Source organism: Somniosus microcephalus, chromosome 26, assembly GCF_052327205.1.
Source record: "Somniosus microcephalus isolate GS21.2 chromosome 26, FLI_Smic_1.0, whole genome shotgun sequence".
In the NCBI taxonomy this organism is placed as follows: domain Eukaryota; kingdom Metazoa; phylum Chordata; class Chondrichthyes; order Squaliformes; family Somniosidae; genus Somniosus; species Somniosus microcephalus.
The window spans coordinates 14,260,433-14,279,921 of NC_141012.1; the positions used below are offsets into that span (position 1 = coordinate 14,260,433).

The 19,489-nt window shown below is 45.9% G+C and overlaps 1 protein-coding gene across 4 annotated transcripts in view; it reads left to right on the plus strand.

The window, feature by feature from the left end:
• The window catches only part of sidt2 (SID1 transmembrane family, member 2), a 108,914-nt gene extending 89,765 nt beyond the window's left edge, over nt 1-19,149 (plus strand). Inside the window, exons 22-28 of one of the 4 annotated variants that reach the window (XM_085967863.1) lie at nt 1,764-1,810; nt 5,108-5,213; nt 7,510-7,620; nt 8,643-8,756; nt 11,816-13,316; nt 14,450-14,527; nt 18,194-19,149. In XM_085967863.1, coding sequence (XP_085823989.1) covers nt 1,764-1,810; nt 5,108-5,213; nt 7,510-7,620; nt 8,643-8,756; nt 11,816-11,878 — 441 coding nt within the window. In that variant the 3' untranslated portion in view covers nt 11,879-13,316; nt 14,450-14,527; nt 18,194-19,149. Of the gene's footprint in view, nt 1-1,763; nt 1,811-5,107; nt 5,214-7,509; nt 8,757-11,815; nt 14,528-18,193 lie in introns of those variants that run through there. The other 3 variants (XM_085967862.1, XM_085967864.1, XM_085967861.1) reach the window with 3 other exon arrangements.
• The last annotated feature ends 340 nt before the right edge of the window (nt 19,150-19,489 follow it).

A 19,489-nucleotide genomic window follows, 5' to 3' on the forward strand; every position in this document is an offset into this window, starting at 1 on the left:
AACCAGTCTCCCTCTCCATTTCCACTGGTCTGATAGTCAAGTCTACTCCAGAACCAGTCCCCCTCTCCATTTCCACTGGTCTGATAGTCAAGTCTACTCCAGAACCAGTCCCCTTCTCCATTTCCACTGGTCGGATAGTCAGCTCTACTCCAGAACCAGTCCCCCTCTCCATTTCCATTGGTCTGATAGTCAGCTCTACTCCAGAACCAGTCCCCCTCTCCATTTCCACTGGTCTGATAGTCAATACTACTCCAGAACCAGTCTCCCTCTCCATTTCCACTGGTCTGATAGTCAGCTCTACTCCAGAACCAGTCCCCCTCTCCATTTCCATTGGTCTGATAGTCAAGTCTACTCCAGAACCAGTCCCCCTCTCCATTTCCACTGGTCTGATAGTCAAGTCTACTCCAGAACCAGTCCCCCTCTCCATTTCCACTGGTCGGATAGTCAAGTCTACTCCAGAACCAGTCCCCTTCTCCATTTCCACTGGTCTGATACTCAATACTACTCCAGAACCAGTCCCCCTCTCCATTTCCATTGGTCTGATAGTCAAGTCTACTCCAGAACCAGTCCCCCTCTCCATTTCCATTGGTCTGATAGTCAAGTCTACTCCAGAACCAGTCCCCCTCTCCATTTCCATTGGTCTGATAGTCAAGTCTACTCCAGAACCAGTCCCCCTCTCCATTTCCACTGGTCTGATAGTCAGCTCTACTCCAGAACCAGTCCCCCTCTCCATTTCCATTGGTCTGATAGTCAAGTCTACTCCAGAACCAGTCCCCCTCTCCATTTCCACTGGTCTGATAGTCAGCTCTACTCCAGAACCAGCCCCCTTCTCCATTTCCACTGGTCTGATAGTCAATACTACTCCAGAACAAGTCCCCCTCTCCATTTCCACTGGTCTGATAGTCAAGTCTACTCCAGAACCAGTCCCCCTCTCCATTTCCACTGGTCTGATAGTCAAGTCTACTCCAGAACCAGTCCCCCTCTCCATTTCCACTGGTCTGATAGTCAAGTCTACTCCAGAACCAGTCCCCCTCTCCATTTCCACTGGTCTGATAGTCAAGTCTACTCCAGAACCAGTCCCCCTCTCCATTTCCACTGGTCTGATAGTCAAGTCTACTCCAGAACCAGTCCCCCTCTCCATTTCCATTGGTCTGATAGTCAAGTCTACTCCAGAACCAGTCCCCCTCTCCATTTCCACTGGTCTGATAGTCAGCTCTACTCCAGAACCAGCCCCCTTCTCCATTTCCACTGGTCTGATAGTCAATACTACTCCAGAACCAGTCTCCCTCTCCATTTCCACTGGTCTGATAGTCAAGTCTACTCCAGAACCAGTCCCCCTCTCCATTTCCACTGGTCTGATAGTCAAGTCTACTCCAGAACCAGTCCCCCTCTCCATTTCCACTGGTCTGATAGTCAAGTCTACTCCAGAACCAGTCCCCCTCTCCATTTCCACTGGTCTGATAGTCAAGTCTACTCCAGAACCAAACCCACGTCTGTCCCACCGCTCCCCGCCCCCCACTTTTATTGCCCTGGAGCCCAATGACAAAGTGCAAGGGGAAAATGGTGCATGGAGCTCACTTGTGAAACAGAAGCAAATGGAAAAAGGAAAAGTTGAAGTAAAATCACCGTTACTGATAACAATGGCTGGCGAGAGGCGGATTTTACGCGTTCTGTATCACTGACCCTCTCCAGCCATAAAGGCTTTGATTCTCAGTTTCCTTCTCATGTTTGTCCTGTTAAAATCTTTCATCTTCTGTTCTCAGGATCGGATGGTATTACTTATTATGGGGAACATCATAAACTGGTCACTGTGAGTATTAGACTGCTGTGCCTCTCCTGATGATTGTCCATCTTGTGCATTGTTGTCACGGAAATCACAGAACCTCTAATATGTTCTTTTGGGGCTGAAGATATAGAGCAAAAAAGTTTTACTAGAATTATACCAGAACTGAGAAGTTCTACCTAGCAGGAAAGATTGAACAGGCTGGGGTTCTTTTCTCTAGAAAAGAGACGGCTGAGGGGTGAGCTGCTAGAGGTCTTTAAGATTGTGAAGGGGTTTGATAGGGTCGACGTAGAGAAGATGTTTCCACTTGTGGGCGAGACCAGAACTAGGGGCCATCAATATAAGATAGTCAGTAATAAATCCAATAGGGAATTAAAGAGGAACTTCTTTACCCAGAGAGTGGTGAGAATGTGGAACTCGCTACCACAGGGAGCGGTTGAGGCGAATAGTATCGATGCACTTAAGGGGGAGCTGCATAAATACATGAGGGAGAAAGAAATATAAGGTTATGTTGATAGGGTGAGATGAAGAGGGGTGGGAGGAGGCTCGTGTGGAGCATAAACACCGGCACGGACATGTTGGGCCGAATGGCCTGTTTCTGTGCTGTTAACATTAAGATTTAGCTTAACATTTTCATTGAGGCCGTGGGCATCAGATTGAGTCAGTGTGTTTTGGGGATGGGGCTAATATTAATTTGCCTTCTACACTTAGTGACTGACGTAAGAAAACTACTCGGCACTTGGTCTGAGTATTAAACAAGACTTTAATCAACTGTTTTACAACATGGAGATCTAGTTGTGTCCTTCACTAGTTCCTGTTAAAGAATGTCCTGAGCAAGCTGGGCCCGTGCCCGAGTATTTATACTCTCCCTGGACAGCGCCACCAGCAGGCCGCCCAGTATTATTTCATAAGTCATTTCCACATGAAGGACAAGATTCATGTCAGTGACTGTTTCAGTGGAATCCTTATCAGGTTTTATAGGAATGACTCTAGTTTGGCATTTAATCTAAATAACTGCATTGTAGTAATTCCGCTGATGCTGCTGGGGAGGATGTGGTAAGCATGGAGCTATTGGTGTTCAGTGATAAAAGAAAGAAATTGCATTTCTACAGCGCCTTTCATGACCTCAGGACGCTGCAAAGCGCTTTGAAGTACTTTTGAAGCGTCGTCACTGTTGTAATGTAGGAAACGCGGCAGCTAATTTGCGCACAGCAAGCTCCCACAGACAGCAATGAAATAAATAAATAAAATCGTGCAGGCGATGAATCGGGCTTGCTGACATCTGCGTGTGAAATCGTGCTGTACTGGGAGCGCTAAATTCTAAAATTTAGTCCATCCTGTTTTCTAAATGTGCGTGTGACAGTCGACTGGCGGAATATCAATACTGCATCGACCTTTAGTCTCATCTAATTGACCAGCTGTCCAATTTGCAGATGCTGGATCCTTCCTGTGATGCTTAATTGCAGTGATTGAGGTGGTATTCGTTAAGCTGGAAGAGTTTACATGCAAACGCTGTGATGCTTTGCTTAAATGTGGAATCTTTTTAAGCTCTTGTTGGTAGGCGGGAGCCTTGCACCTGAGGCTTTCTAAAGGTTGGGTTTATAATCTCAAACTGATCAAGGTTGGGGAGATGCAGAGGGCAAATCAGTTACTATCCTGCAGCTGTTTAGAAAGCACGAACGACAGAGGCCTTTAGAGCAACTCACCCTCCCCTGTGTTTGTTGGTTTGAGGGCGATTTGTGAACTCGGGACGGGTTAACTGAAGTAGGGGTGGATATTACTTTAAGAAAGAAAAGAGAGAATTGCATTTATATAGCGTCTTTCACAACCTCAGGACGTCCCATAGTGCTTGGCAGCCAATTCAGTACTTTTGAAGTGTAGTCACAGGAAACGCGGCAGCCAGTTTTGTGCACAGCAAGGTCCCACAAACAACATTGAGAAAATGACCAGATAATCGGTTTTAGAAACATAGAAACATAGAAGATAGTAGGAGCAGGAGTAGGCCATTCGGCCCCTCGAGCCTGCTCCGCCATTCAATGAGATCATGGCTGATCATCCAAATTCAGTACCCTGTCCCTGCTTTCTCCCCATATCCCTTGATCCCTTTAGCCTTAAGAAATATATCTAACTCCTTCTTGAATATATTTAATGAATTGGCCTCAACTGCCTTCTGTGGTAGAGAATTCCACAGGTTCACCACTCTCTGGGTGAAGAAAGTCCTCCTCATCTCTGTTCTAAATGGCTTCCCCTTATCCTTCGACTGTGACCCCTGGTTCTGGACTCCCCGACCATCGGTTTTAGTGATGTTGGTTGGGCGATAAATACTGGCCAGGAACCGGGGAGAACTCCCCTTCTCTTTCTCAAAATAGTGCCATGGGATCTTTTACATCCACCTGACAGGGCCTTGGTTCAACGTCCGAAAGACAGCACCTCCGACAGTGCAGCACTCCCTCACTACTGCAGCCTAGATTTTTTGTGCTCAAGTCTCTGGAGTGCGACTTCAACCCATGACCTACTCACTCAGAGGCGAGAGAGCCATGGTTGACACCTAAAATGGAAGCATGAAATGAAAGTGCTGCTCTGCACACCTGTGCCAGTCCTGTACTGTAGCCACCTACTGGAAGGCAATGGTGGACAGTGGCTCCTGGTTGACTTCTGGCCTCTGGACGGTCTTCGTGATGGGACCGGGAATGTGATTGTGTGAGGAAATTGCGCAAACTCTGTGGCGCTGACTGTTGAATGTGTTGTGTCGCGACGCCTGGTTTCATCAGCTGAAACTGGTATGAGTTGAGCTGATACGATAGCAAAATACTGCGGATGCTGGAAATCCGAAAGAACAACAGGAAACGCTGGAAAAACTCAGCAGGCCAGGCAGCATCGGTGGAGAGAGAAACAGAGTTAGCGTTTCAGGTCGATGACCTTTCGTCAGAACTGGAAAAAAAGCAGGAAATGGAAAGCAAGTTTAGGGGCTGGGAAAAGGGCGGAGGGGATGAAAGAACAAAAGGGAAGGTCAGTGATGGGATAGAAAGCAGGAGAGATTGAGAGACATTGAGAGACATTGAGAGATATTCAAGGCGAGAGGAGGTGGAAATGGGACAGGTTAAGGAACAAAGGATGGCTCTAGATGGGCTGTGAATTGCGCTGGCAGAATGAAGGACAGCTGTCATGTGGGAGAGAAGAGAAAACAAAAAGTGTGGATAAAAAAAAGAATATATATATATGTGTGATAGGGGCCGAGGTTATGATCTGAAATTGTTGAACTTTATGTTGAGTCCAGCGAGGCTGTTGAGCTGAGTTGAGTTGAGTTGGGTTTTATTTTTTCAGAGCTGCGTACGGACTTATTCTGAGACCCAAAGATTTTGCGTCCTATCTGCTGGCGATAGGGATCTGCAACTTGCTGCTGTACTTTGCTTTTTACATCATCATGAAGGTAAGAGAATGGTAGATTACAAAGTCTTACAAATTATACACAGAAACAGACCATTCGGCCCAACAGGTCTCTGCTGGTATTTATGCTCCACACGAGCCTCCTCCCACCCCTCTTTATCTCACCCCATCAGCATAACCTTCTATTCCTTTCTCCCTCATGTGTTTATCTAGCTCCCCCTTAAATGCATCTGTGCTATTCGCCTCAACCACTCCCTGTGGCAGCGAGTTCCACATTCTCACCACTCTCTGGGTGAAGAAGTTTCTCTTTAATTCCCTATTGGATTTATTAGCGACTATCTTATATTTACGGCCCTAGTTCTGGTCTCCCCCACAAGTGGAAACATCTTCTCTACGTCTACCCTATCAAACCCCTTCACAATCTTAAAGACCTCAATCAGGTCACCCCTCAGCCTTCTGTTTTCTAGAGAAAAGAGCCCCAGCCTGTTCACTCTTTCCCGATAGGCTATAACCTCTCGGGTTAGAAGCCAGTTGGCTTATTGTTTGGTTCACCTTGAGCACTGTTGGGGGATGGTGTGTTGTCTCATTATGTGTCCAGTGCCTGTATTGAAAGCCCAGAGGTTAGATTGTCACAGTCTTCACTTTATAAGAACTAGTGCTACCATTATCTCCACTTTTCAAATCAATTAGATTAAAACAATTGACGTAAGAAAACCACTAGGCACTTGGTCTAAGTGTTAAACAAAGCTTTAATCAACTGTTTTACAACATGGAGGTCTAGTTGTGTCCTTCACTAGTTCCTGTTAAGAATGTCCTGCGCAAGCTGGGCCGTGCCCGAGTATTTATACTCTCCCTGGACAACGCCACCCGCAGGCCACTTAATATTATTTCATAAGTCTTTCTTTCATGAATGACTGATTCATGTCAACAATTATACCCAATGTTCCCCCTAATTTTTTGGGGGGCCACACGGCCCATTCAAGTGTCCGTACATGCGCGTTTTTTTTCAATTTCAAAGCTGGCTCACCAGCTGGGCGGGACCCCTGGAGCACTGCGCAGCCACGCAGCTTAAAGGGAACATTGCCCACGAGCTGTTCACATTCATTTGTTTCCTTTAATATGTTGCTGATTACTATTCTCAGTTAATTTCTGTTGCAAGTTGACACACTGGGGGTGATTTTAACCTAACCCGTTCGACGGGATTGGTTCGATCACCCGTCAAAGTAAAATGGTGCGGCCTATCTGATCCTGTCAGTTTCCAGTCGGGTTAAAGTTACCCCCCCAGCCTGCTCGTTCTTGCACGCTATAGGTAGGCCGCAAGTTTAGGCCTGTGACCCATTAGTTCCTAATTTACTCCGTGTCCTCAAAGAGAGGCGTCAAGCAGATGCTAGATGTCTCTCTGTAGAGAGCTGGAGGAAAGAAAATCAAAAAAAGGACTTGCATTTATAGAGCGCCTTTCATGACCACCGGACGTCCCAAAGCACTTTACAGCCAATGAAGTACTTTTTGAAGTGTAGTCACTGTTGTAATATAGGAAACGCGGCAGCCAATTTGCACACAGCAAGCTCCCACAAACAGCAATGTGATAATGGCCAGATAATCTGTTTTCGTGATGTTGATTGAGGGATTAATATTGGTCAGGACACCGGGGATAACTCCCCTACTCTTCTTCGAAATAGTGCCATGGGATCTTTTACATCCACCTGAGAGAGCAGACGGGGACCTTGGTTTAATGTCTTATCTGAAAGACGGCACCTCCAACAGTGCAGCACTCCCTCAGTACTGGCACTGGGAGTGCCAGCCTGGATTTTTGTGCTCAAGTCCCTGGAGTGGGGACTTGAACCCACAACCTCCTGACTCCGAGGTGAGAGTGCCACCCACTGAGCCACGGCTGACAGTCAGTGCGTGAAAAACCCTGGGCTGCCTTTGTACACCAGTGGGAGATCAAGAGTAGGATTTGACAGAAGCCTAGGAGCCTATTGGAATGGTTCATGACCTGGGAAAACCTAAGGATGGGGGAGCGAGGGGGGGGGAGTATATATTTTAAAAACAAAATAGGGGTCATTTTCAATCTCAGCGGGGGCTTCAATGGAGAGGGCAGCCGACCCACCAGTCTTCCCCCTGCCAAAGTTGACAGTTACCCCCAGTGCTTTCTGTATGTGCTCCGTTAATCAAGTATCAAATGTGTTTGGTGGAGGTTGAGGCACATTGGATAACAATATTGCGGTGTATTTATTTTTTGAAGTGGAGTCGCGCAAGAATAAATTTCATTGACTGTGTTCTATTTCCCGAGCTATCGGACATTTAATAGCTGTCTGCTGTTTTCTCTGTGTCCCTAGTTACGGAGTGGTGAGAGGATCAGACCAATCCCCCTGATCTGCATTATCTGTACAGCTGTAGTCTGGGGCTTCGCTCTCTTTTTCTTCTTTCAGGGTCTCAGCACATGGCAGGTAAGCACATCCTCCATTAACCCAGTAGGTCCAGATTCAACGTGCGATTTGTTTTTTCTCTACACTGCTCTTCGCCGGGAGCAAGCGGAAGCCAAGCGCAAGGAGCACACGTCAACCCAAGCACCCCACCCACCCGCCCCTTCAACCACCGTCTGCCCCACCTGTGACAGAGACTGTAGGTCCCACATTGGACTCATCAGTCGCCGGAGAACTCTTTTTTCATGTGGAAGCAAGTCATCCTCAGTGCCGAGGAACTGCCTAAGAAGAAGAAGACACTGCTCTGGAATCCTTCTTTCTTACATATGCTGTCAGAGCCCGATTCTGATGAAAGATCATCGACCTGATACATTAAACCTACCTTCCTCTCTCTACAGAAGCTGCCTGACCCGCTGAGTGTTTCCAATGTTTTCTGTTTTAATAGCTCATTATTTAGCAGGTCATCAATCTGCACAATATGTGCCCATTATTTGGCAGCTCATTTTTTTAAAAATTTGTTCATGGGATGTGGACGTCGCTGGCACGGCCAGCATTTAACGCCCATCCCTAATTGGCTTGCTAGGCCATTTCAGAGGGCAGTTAAGAGTCAACCACATTGCTGTGGGTTTGGAGTCATGTATAGGCCAGATCAGGTAAGGACGGCAGATTTCCTTCCCTAAAGGACATTAGTGAACCAGATGGGTTTTTACGACAATCCGATAGTTTCATTGTCACCATTAATGATACTAGCTTTTTAGTCCAAATTTATTTAATTAACTGAATTTAAATTCCCCAGCTGCCGTGGTGGGATTTGAACTCTTATCACCAGATTACTAGTCCAGTAACATAACCAGTATGCTACCATCTATCTGCAAAGGATGGCCTATTACTTAGCAGCTCATCTATTTACACAATGTGGTGCATTATTTAGCAGCTCATCTAGCCAAACAATAACATAACATTACCCATTTTAGTCACTCTGACTATCTACTATAGGAAATCATTTAACATTCTGAAATAAATATGTTTCCTTTACCATTTTACAGAAAACTCCAGCTGAGTCCAGGGAGCACAACAGAGAATGCATCCTGCTCGACTTCTTTGACGATCATGACATTTGGCATTTTTTGTCCTCCATCGCGCTATTTGGCTCTTTTCTGGTGAGTAAGCCTCTCCGCCTCGCGACCTCTCCCTCCTCCTTTAAGATGCTCCTCAAACCCCACCTCTTTGACCAAACTTTCGGTCACCTGCCCTAATAATCTCCTTAAATAAAAACCAGAAAATGCTGGAAACACTCAGCAGGTCAGGCAGCATCTGTGGAGAGAAAAACAGAGTTAATGTTTCAGGTCGGTGACCTGTCGTCAGAACTGATCTGATCTGCCTGACCTGCTGAGTATTTCCAGCATTTTCTGTTTTTATTTCAAGATTTCCACCATCTGCAGTATTTTGCTTTTCTAATGTCTCCTTAAGTGGCTCGGTATCAAATTTTGTTTGAAAAACCTCCTGAGGGACGTTTTACTATGTTAAAGGCGCTATATAGTTGCAAGTTGTTGTTGTTGTAAATCGCCTAACTGCCCAAACAGAGAAATTCCTAAAAAACAATAGCCAAAATGGACTTCCTGAGTTCAATGCTTATTTGGTATAAATCTCTTCCACAGCCGTTTCTTACTCTTTTTAAAACATTTGTTTTTTTCCCCTTTGCAGTATGCCCCAGGATCTCTCTCAAAAAGTTAGCCTGCAGGTACAGCAACTAATCAAAAAGGCAAATGGAATGTTGGCCTTTATTGCCAGGGTGTTGGAGTATAAAAGCAGGGAAGTCCTGCTACAACTGTACAGGGTATTGGTGAGACCACACCTGGAGTACTGCGTACAGTTTTGGTCTCCTTATTTAAGGAAGGATAGACTTGCATTGGAGGCAGTTCAGAGACGATTCACACGGTTGATTCCTGAGATGAGGGGGTTGACTTATGAGGAAAGGTTGAGCAGGTTGGGCCTATACTCATTGGAATTTAGAAGAATGAGAGGTGATCTTATTGAAACATATAAGATACTGAGGGGGCTCGACAAGGTAGAGGCAGAGAGGATGTTTCCCCTCGTGGGGAAATCTAGAACTCGGGGGCATAGTTTCAGAATAAAGGGTCGCCCTTTTAGAACTGAGATGAGGAGGAATTTCTTCTCTCAGAGGGTCGTAAATCTGTGGAATTCTCTGCCCCAGAGAGCCGTGGAGGCTGGGTCATTAAATACATTTAAGGTGGGGATAGACAGATTTTTGCAAGATAAGGGAGTGAAGGGTTATGGGGAGTGGGCGGGGAAGTGGCTTTGAGCCCAAGATCAGCCGTGATCTTATTGAATGGCGGCCAAGTGGCCTATTCCTGCTCCTATTTCTTATGTTCTCATGTTCTCTCCGAGTGTTTCCCAACCAGTGCATTGCCTTTGCAGTCACTGTTACGTTTTGGTAGCTGTGCCAAGCAGCTTCTGTGACGCAGCAAAGCTGATTCTCGAGCTAGGAAGATGTAGAAAGCCAAGTGTGAGTGAGTGAGGTAGCTCTTCGATTACAGAGGAGAAAATAGTCAGGAAACTGCCGCACGGAAGCAGTGCAGTGATGTCCCGACTCAGATATAGAGAGTGGCTGGTTTCACCAACCTGCCCCGGTATCACCAAAACTCTGCCACTGAGTGGCAGGACCTCGTCTTGAGTTTCTGGTTTCCTACACCTTCAGATCTCTATCTCGAGCTGGCAATAAAAGAAAGACTTGCATTTCTATTGCGCCTTTCACGACCTCAGGACATCCCAAAGCACTTTACAGCCAATGAAGTACTTTTTGAAGTGGAGTCACTGTTGTAATGTAGGAAATGTGGCAGCCAATTTGCGCACAGCAAGCTCCCACAAACAGCAATGTGATAATGACCAGATAATCTGTTTTAGTGATGTTGATTGAGGGATAAATATTGGCCCAGGACAACTCCGCTGCTCTTCTTTGAAATAATGCCATGGGATCTTTTACATCCACCTGAGAGGGCATATGGGGCCACAGTTTAAGGTCTCATCTGAAAGACAGCACCACACTCCCTCAGGATGGCAGCCTAGATTTATTATGCTGAAGTTTCTGGAGTGGGATTTGAACCTACAAACCTTCTGACTCAGAGGTGAGAGTGCTGCCCACTGAGCCATGACTGACACTCAACTTTAGTTGCTGTTAATTTTGTGCCCATCAAGGTAAAGGGTGATAGTGCCGTTACATGGAACTCCTTTCACTTCCTGCACCAGTGTCAGTATCAAGTACTCCCAGTTCAGGCATAGCGTGGGTTGGTTTCACTCAACCCAGAAGAGCGCCCTCTATTGCACCAAGTGTAATATTTTCCATTTCCCACACCGGCCATCCTGTTTGCCTGTCTGAGTGAGATTGCCAATTCGTGCTGGAGCAGAGGCGGTATTCGACTGAGACTGCCCAGCTCTGACCGTTTGTAACATTGCGACATGCTTGCTCTGTTCCGTGAAGTGCTTGGAATTGTGCAATTGACTGCTCTTCCGTTCCCAGTGGGGAGTTGTATTCAAGGGGAGTGCAGATCAGAGGTAGGGTCACAGCACTAGCACAGCTTCTCCAACCTGTGCTTTGCTTAAACACGACCCCTGTGAGAGCGTTGGGATTGGTGAATTTAGCCCTGTACTTAGATCGATTAGCCTTTACTTCCTCTTTTAATTACATAGAATGTAGAAACAGGCCCTTCAGCACAACTGGTCTATGCCGGTGTTTATGCTCCACATGAGCCTCCTCCCACCCCTCTTCATCTCACCCTATCAGCATAGCCTTCTACTAATCAGAATAACCTTCTATTCCTTTCTCCCTCATGTGTTTATCTAGTTTCCCCTTAAATGCATCTGTACTATTCGCTTCAACCACTCCCTGTGGCAGCGAGTTCCACATTCTCACCACTCTCTGGGTAAAGAAGTTTCTCCTGAATTCTCTATTGGATTTATTAGTGACTATCTTATATTTATGGCCCTTCTGGACTCCCCCACAAGTGGAAACATCTTCTCTATGTCTACCCAATCACGCCCTTTCATAATTTTAAAAACCTCGATCAGTTCACCCCTCAGTCTTCTCTTTTCTAGACCAAAGCGGCCCTGCCTGTTCAGTCTTTCCTGATGGTTATAACCGCCCAGTTCTGGTATCACCCTTTTGTAAATCTTAACGAGTGCCTCTCACTTCCTCCTTCAGATCTTGCTGACCCTGGATGAAGACCTGGATAATGTGCAGAGAGACAAAATCTACGTCTTCTAATCCCCGGCGCAACAAAGGGTCAGAAACGCCGACTGCACAGCAGACTTCCCCGTGGGCCTGTTCCTCTGGAGCAACAAGAGAAACGGGACTCGCCGTGCAGCTGCGAGCGAGCTTCGGAGGCGACGGGGACCTCAAGAGCCAGTCGCGTTACACCAGCCCTTGGTGGCTGCCAGCTCTTTTGTTGGAGGTCTTTGTGCCACTGCATCGGCCTTCAGCTTAAGACATTGTGCTGCTGAGATGATGAGAGACTGTTGGCTTCTCCTGTGTTGATCAGTCCCTTACCCTACAAGACACGACACTGTTGCCATCTCCTTTGCCAGCTTTACTTTTAAGAGGCGGCTCTTGTGTTTGAAGAAATCCACTTTACGCACAAGTTTTTGGGGATAAAATCAGGTCTTGGCGGCAGAAGTGGCAAAGGATATTCTTCGGTGGCAAAACATTTATCTGCACCTGTTTCGTTTTGCCAGTTCTCACCAAAACTGTATTAACAGGGGAAGGGAACGGTACTGAGAAAAAGAAGACATCCTTGGCTTTAAAAACAAACGTGTTTTTTTTGTGCTTTGCCACACCGTCGGTAGCGGGAAGTTGCGAAGAAAAAGTGAAAAGAGGCTCCTGTGTTTGTGGGCGTTGGTCTTGCTGGCGGATTGGCACGACGCCCTGCTTGTTGTATTGGGTGCATCCGTCGGGTGAAAGATTTGACGGCCCCATTCAGCGTACCTCAGTCGCCATTGAACTCTGGCTGACCACTAGCTTTAGAAACCGTGGAGGAATCTGTGGCTAGTATGTTGGTGCAGAGGTTTAGCTTAGGTATAGATGTAGGGTGGGGGGGAGGGGGGAATTTACAGGGCAGAAAAAGTAAATTCGCAAAAAATAATCCTGTAAATTCATGAACTCAGTCAGAGGCGATAAGTTTCACCTCTCTGTTGATTATTAAACGGTCAGAAGTAAAATGAAACGTCTCAATCCATCTCCTAGCACAAAAACCGATACTAAATCCTGAATCTTGCCAAAAGGAATAATGAAACTATGTAATAAATAAAACCTTTTGTTGGTGCTGTTCTGCCCTGACGGTTAAGTTTGAAACTGGGGTACACTGTAATAGGAACCCCGTGTTCAGTTGGCAGACACTGTAAGGGCACCCTTACATTATGTCTGATGTGAGAATACTTGGGGCTTTCGCTGGGTGTAACATGTGAAAATATTCCCCTCACCCATCTTAATGTTATACTGTAGTCTAGTTGGGGAATTTCCCCCAGAGGGTCAGTATGTTCTGCACTGTAAGATCCATCATGATTCATACTGGGGTGCAATCTGCATTGTAGCAAGCATGATTTGTCACTGTGAACTCTTTGATGTCCTCAGATTAATTGTCGCTGAGAGATTGAGCTCCCTGAAACCTGTCCGGGAGATGCTGGTGGCCTCAGAGATTAGCGTGTGGGTATGTCAAGTACCTCTTAGACCTACAACACTCAACATCTGTGCATCCAGTTGTATCGGGTGCTCTCTGCACCTGTTTGATGCCCAGAAAGCTCTGTAATGGCAGCTATAGCTTCAGAATGTGCTGTATGCTATATGCATGGGTACATTTACAACTCACAGGGTCCATCTTTCAGATGGACCTAAAACGGGTCCGCGCCAACGAGTTTTAAAAATCAGCTTCGTGATGATACCCACTTCAAATAGAGGCATTGGCGGTGATGACCATGCCCCTTTAAGGAGCTCGCCCATTAGGAAGCGTAAGTGAGGGCGCCAGTAATGTTTTTGGTGTACGTTTTCCTTTTATTACTGCAATTGTTCTTTGGTTCTAGGTAGGGCAAGTGATCTGGTTTGGCACGAGATCCCACAAACTTCTACACTTACCAAGTACTGTATAATTTACTGCCCGAGGATGCAAGATTGCATCAAATGCCCCAGAGACAGCGCAAACGGCAGCTTCTGTTTTTTGGATCTCGTGCCGCAACAAACTTGCTTGCTCTCTAGTTATAACGCGTTGTCATACATAACGCTCAGAATATACGGAATACATAGGGACAGAGCAAACGGTCCTTACAAAGTTACTGTTTTGTTTATCAGGACAGGAAGAATAAGGTTAAACCTGATGGCAGCACGGTGGCATAGTGGTTCGCACTGTTGCCTCACAGCGCCAGGGACCTGGGTTCAAATCCGGCCTTAGGTGACTGTCTGTGTGGAGTTTGCACATTCTCCCCGTGTTTGTGTGGGTTTGCTCCGGGTGCTCCGGTTTCCTCCCACAGTCCAAAGATGTGCGGGTTAGGTTGATTGGCCATGATAAAAAATAAAAAAATAAATTGACCCTTAGTGTTAGGGGGGATTAAATACGCGGGGTTACGGGGATAGGGCTTGGGTGGGATGGCTGTCGGTGTAGGGACCGGCTGCTAGAGTTTGGATGATCAGCCATGATCTTGTTGAATGGCGGAGCAGGCTTGAATGGCCTACTCCTGCTCCTATGTTTCTATGTAATACAGACAGCCAGACTTTGCCTTTTTAAAAAAGTAAATGCTGTTGTAAATGGAATGGTGCTGCATTAAATGCCCTGTCCTGCTGTGGTTATAGGTTGTAAGGTGCCTAAATGCTCAGCAATGAAAATTCTACTCTAGGTTGGCTCAAGGAATCAGACAGCAAAGGTTTTTGGTAAGTTTATTTTTTTTAATAGTTTTCTTTTTGAGTTCAGTGAAACTGAAATACCTCCTTGCATTCTGGTACTTTATAGATTATATTCCATGGTATTTGCAGAGACACATGTTGAGGATCTTCGAGAGTTCTTCATTTCATTAGCATTACATACGGAGAGTTGACAGGGCAAGGGTCTTGCCTTGTTGGGTGGGGGAGGCGAGAGTTGGTGCGGAGGAGGGCGGGTCTACAGCTTACAGGGTACAGGTTGGATTAAGGCAATGTCTCTCGAGGTGCTGGTGTGGGCATTGGGGCTGGGGTGGGTCCGGTCACTGTATAGTGCCAGCATCCCTTTAGCTGAGGGGAAGGTAGAGCGTGGGACATGTTATTTCTGGTGTTTACAATGAAACTAGCTCGGCGCTGGGAGCACATTGGAGCTATACAATTGTGGGTGGGAAGACGGTTATTAACCTGGAGTTTGCTTTTAAAACAGTTGAAATGTGAATTACAAAATGCAGTTGAGAAAAATCAGGGTACATGTATCCATGATTAGAGCAGTCACATTGACCAGATTGAATGGCACCAGCAGTTGGCCAGTTACTGAGTGATATTGGTGATGGTGAATCGAATGTAAGTTTGTTCGTCCTTTAGTCTCTACATAATCAGAACAGCACATTGCTGTCCTGATCCCCTGCAGCAAGCAGTGATTGAATTTGTCCAAAGCAATATTCATGGCCTCTGCTATGGTAATGAAAGATTTTCCCTTGGAAGGTTATCATTAGGGCTGTGTGGGACCGATCTCCATTTATGGTTGGAGCAGCCAGATCTATCCGAAGACCGATGCTGTGCCAGTGAGGCAAGTACGGGACCCAGTCTCCTGCTCGCTCCCCACATCCTAACCTATGGGGCTGACTTTATCCCGTCAGCTCACAGGAGGAAAGGCAGAGTGAAGCCGGCTGGGATTTGACCCAAGACCATGGGACTGCCATCCATGGAATGCAGTTAGTCAGGGTTGTATAGCGAATGTTGTAATATTAGTTTGATATGCTGGAGTTTGCCTTATTTGTTGTGTAATAGTAAATGAATAACCGTGCTGATACAGCACCCACTTGACTTTAGGCTCTATTTGGCAAACCCTTTACCGCCAATCCCCTGAACTGGCCCAGTGAAGTACTAACTCTCGCCCAATATTCTTCTGGTAACCACAGAATTGTTAATTGCAGTATTTTCCAAATGATTCTCTCTAAAACTCTTGGGTCTTTTGAAGCATTTAACTGCAATAAGGTTGACTATGGAGCTCCTTCTCTCCCTCTTTGTTGGTCAGTTGAGGGACCTGCTCCGAACAGCATGAAACCTGCATAAATGTATTGATTTGTTAGCATTGGCAATGTACTCTTTCATAAGATTGAAAGGGACTGGAGCACATACACACAGTGCTGGAGACCTCTGAACACTCCCAGCAGACTGACCTTTGTCGGACTCCACGGTTTAATGTTTAGCTGGTAGGTGAAGATCATCCCCTTAGCACCTTCATGTGCTTTATCAGGCGCCAAATACTGTCGTCCATCAGTAAAACCTGAGCACAAACTGCACGTGAGGTGTTGTGGATAGTTCCCAGCTTTTGACTACTTGTGACCTCGGAACCAGTGGTAATTGCTGTACTGTCCCTTGGATTCCAATTTTGGAGACCGCTGTTTACAGATTTAGATTCCACGGTGCAGCCACACCTCAGTCAAAAATTCACTTGGAATACAGTGTACAATTCTGATCGCCATATTATAAAAGGGATATAGAGGCACTGGAGAGGGAGCAAAAAAGAATTACAAGGATGATGCCAGAACTGCGAGGTTATACCTATCAGGAAAGGATGAACAGGCTGGGTCTCTTTTCTCTTGAAAAGAGAAGGCTGAGGGGTGACCTAATAGAGGTCTTTAAAATTAGGAAAGGTTTTGATGGAGTGGATACAGAGAGAATGTTTCCACTTGTGGGGAAGAGCAAAACTAGAGCCTATCAATATAAGATAGTCACCAAGAAATGCAATAGGGAATTCAGAAGAAACTTCTTTACCCAGAGAGTGGTGAGAATGTGGAACTCGCTCCCACAGGGAGTGGTTGAGGCAAATAGTATAGATGCATTTAAGGGGAAGCTAGATAAGCATGAGGGAGAAGGGAATAGAGGGTTATGCTGATAGAGTTAGATGAGGAAAGACGGGAGGAGGCTCGAGTGAAGCATAAACGCCGGCATGGACTGGTTGGGCCGAATGGCCTGTTTCTAAGGCTGTATATTCAATGTATAAATAAAAGTACTTTTTGAAGAGATGGGCATTCTCAAAATTAATAAGAAGTAAAATCTCATCAAATGCTCACGGTCATGGCAGGATGTGTTCTCTTATGGTGACGTCCGCTCAACTTTAGAACCAAAGATGCACAACCAATCTGACCTTGAGTAGCAATAACCTGTCATCCTGTTGGACTAAATCTGTGTTATGGCCCTTTAGCTTTCTCAATGTGCTAATCGTGCTCTCTAAACCCCAAAATACTGTTTTGCATGTTAGTTATTGGCATATCCCCACAAATGAGTTTGGTAGTTGACAAACACAGCCTTTCAAGCCAAAATTAGACTAGTGGCTAAATTTTATGACGCATTCTATTGACGCGAAGCCTCGTTTGCAAGGAGTACATAGGAGGAGGGAGTGATTTCCTGATGGAGAGAAAATGGTCGGCTGTGTGCCCCTGATTTCTCAGTGTCTGCTCCCGGAGGACAAGGTACCACGCCAGACGTGCATACACGTAACCTTTGCACTTGGGATTCATTTCCAGTTACTTCAACTTTTATGACTAGGCCCAGATGATCAGCAAAGTACATTTGAATGATTCCCATTTTGGAAGAGTATTTTGAAAGGCGCTAAAAGGAATTGATTCATTTTTTTGAGCCTTTAAGCAAAATTTTGGGTTGTTAGCCAGCCGCTTGTGAACAAAATGTGCTAGCCAAACTAAAATTTCACTTGCCAAATCCCACCTAATGCCTTTTTGCATTGTTGAGTCTTGACGTAAGCGGTGGATAGGGCGAAACTCTGGGTCTATGTTGAAGTATACATGCACGGTGCCCTAGTGTCTGCACCTTGGTGCCAATCAAACTGTGTTCAGTCCGCAGTGTAACGTGCGACCGCCCACTGCACATCACACCTGTCGGATACCGTTCTCGTGTGAGGAGCTGAAGGTGGGTGCATGCATCTGCTTTGTTCTTTGTGCAAAGATTTAGAGATACCAGGTGGTCGGGCACTTTTAAAAATGCAGTTTCACACTGGGCTGGAGTTTGACTGCAGCTGGTGCCAACTCCGACCAACGTGAGTCTTTAGTGGGCTCGGGTGTGTAGGCTGCGACATGACGTTGAGTTATATACTGCCGCTTTTGTCATTGACATACGCCCACAACCTCTCCGCAGCAATGCGAGTGTGGCAGTGTAACTACACCCCGCAAGACTTGCAGCTTTTCAATCCTGAGGTAACATCTGCAAGCTATTGCCAGTTGTAGCAATGATTGTTAGCACTCAATGTCATTAAGTTTTGTCACAAACCAAAAGGCCATTGCTCAGCCTCATTTAATAAAAAATAATGTGAGATCGCCAAAAGGGACACCAGAGGATGAAGACCTTATTCTATTTCTTTTATACCTTACTGAACTACAGGTCCTCTGTTGGGTTGAAGATAAAGTGAAGTTCAGCTTTTACCAACATTAGTCTCATAAAAATTGGGACTAAGATGGCGCCGTTCTGTGGCGCCGTTCTTCAACACGAAGGACTATGCCTGAATTTATATATAAAACACTTGGCGAAGATTAGAGTCTTGAGACGGTTGCTGAAAACCAGTTACCCTCAGCAAAGACGAAGAATTGTAAGACCAATGTTGCGTATGGGTACTTTGCGTTCTGCATATTTCCATAGGATTCAGTTGTCTGACCAGACGATGGTAGTTTAGAGAACCCTCGGGTGAATTTGTGGATTATTGCTAATGTGGTCTGTTGTAGCAGCGTGTGTGTGTGCCTGGCTCGTCGGTGGCGGGGGGGGGGGGGGGGTGCGGAGAACTGCATTATTGGGGCAGTGTGAGGGAAGACACAGATTTGTGCTGGCCTATTCTATTTAATTACTAGGTACTTTCCAAATGGATTGCTTAATTACTGGGACATTTGAAACCTTTTCTCAACTAGGCGCGGGACCCCTGCAGCGCTGCACAGCCATGCAGCTCCAAGGGAACATTGGATCCAACTCATCCAAGGAGCCATCCAGACATTAGGCTTCGCTTGTGTTAACTGTGCCAGTAATCTGGTGTGTGCACACCACCCCCCACCCAAAGACCAGGACTGTCTTTAACCATTGTCCTCAACATTCTTTTGGGGCTTTTTTTTTTAAAAAGCCACCTTGTGAAGGCAAAGGGTTGAAGGGTTCACCTTATGTTTACAGAAATGCAAAGAATGAAGATCTTGCCTTTGTTTGTGTAGCAGCGGTTCAGAGTTTTGGGGCCTTTATTAAAAATTGTCTTTTATTTACTGTTATTTAATTTTACTACTTACTGTTCTGCTTTGTTTCTGTAAAACATACATTGTTGTAACAGAAAATCGTTCAGATACAATAAAATCCAAAACCTACTTTGTGTCTATGAGAATCTCTTATTTTTAGCTTCCCAACTTTTCACCCCTCTTCTGGAAACACTAACTATTGGTGTTAAAGGTCCACGAGCAGTGATCACTCTCTGGTTCCTCTCTCAAGTAGTCATTCTTCGTGTGTGAACCTACATAGTAAATCTTGGCAGGATACTCGAGCTTAAAGAGAAATCACATCTGCTCCCAAACTCACCCTCAGCCGATATCGACAGATTCAACCTTCCTGATTACTGGATAGTGAGCAGGAGCAGGAAGCCCAGATTGATTGATTTTCCTGTCTTCCTTAACCTAGAGTCACTGACGCTAGGGAGGGGAGAAGTGGAAG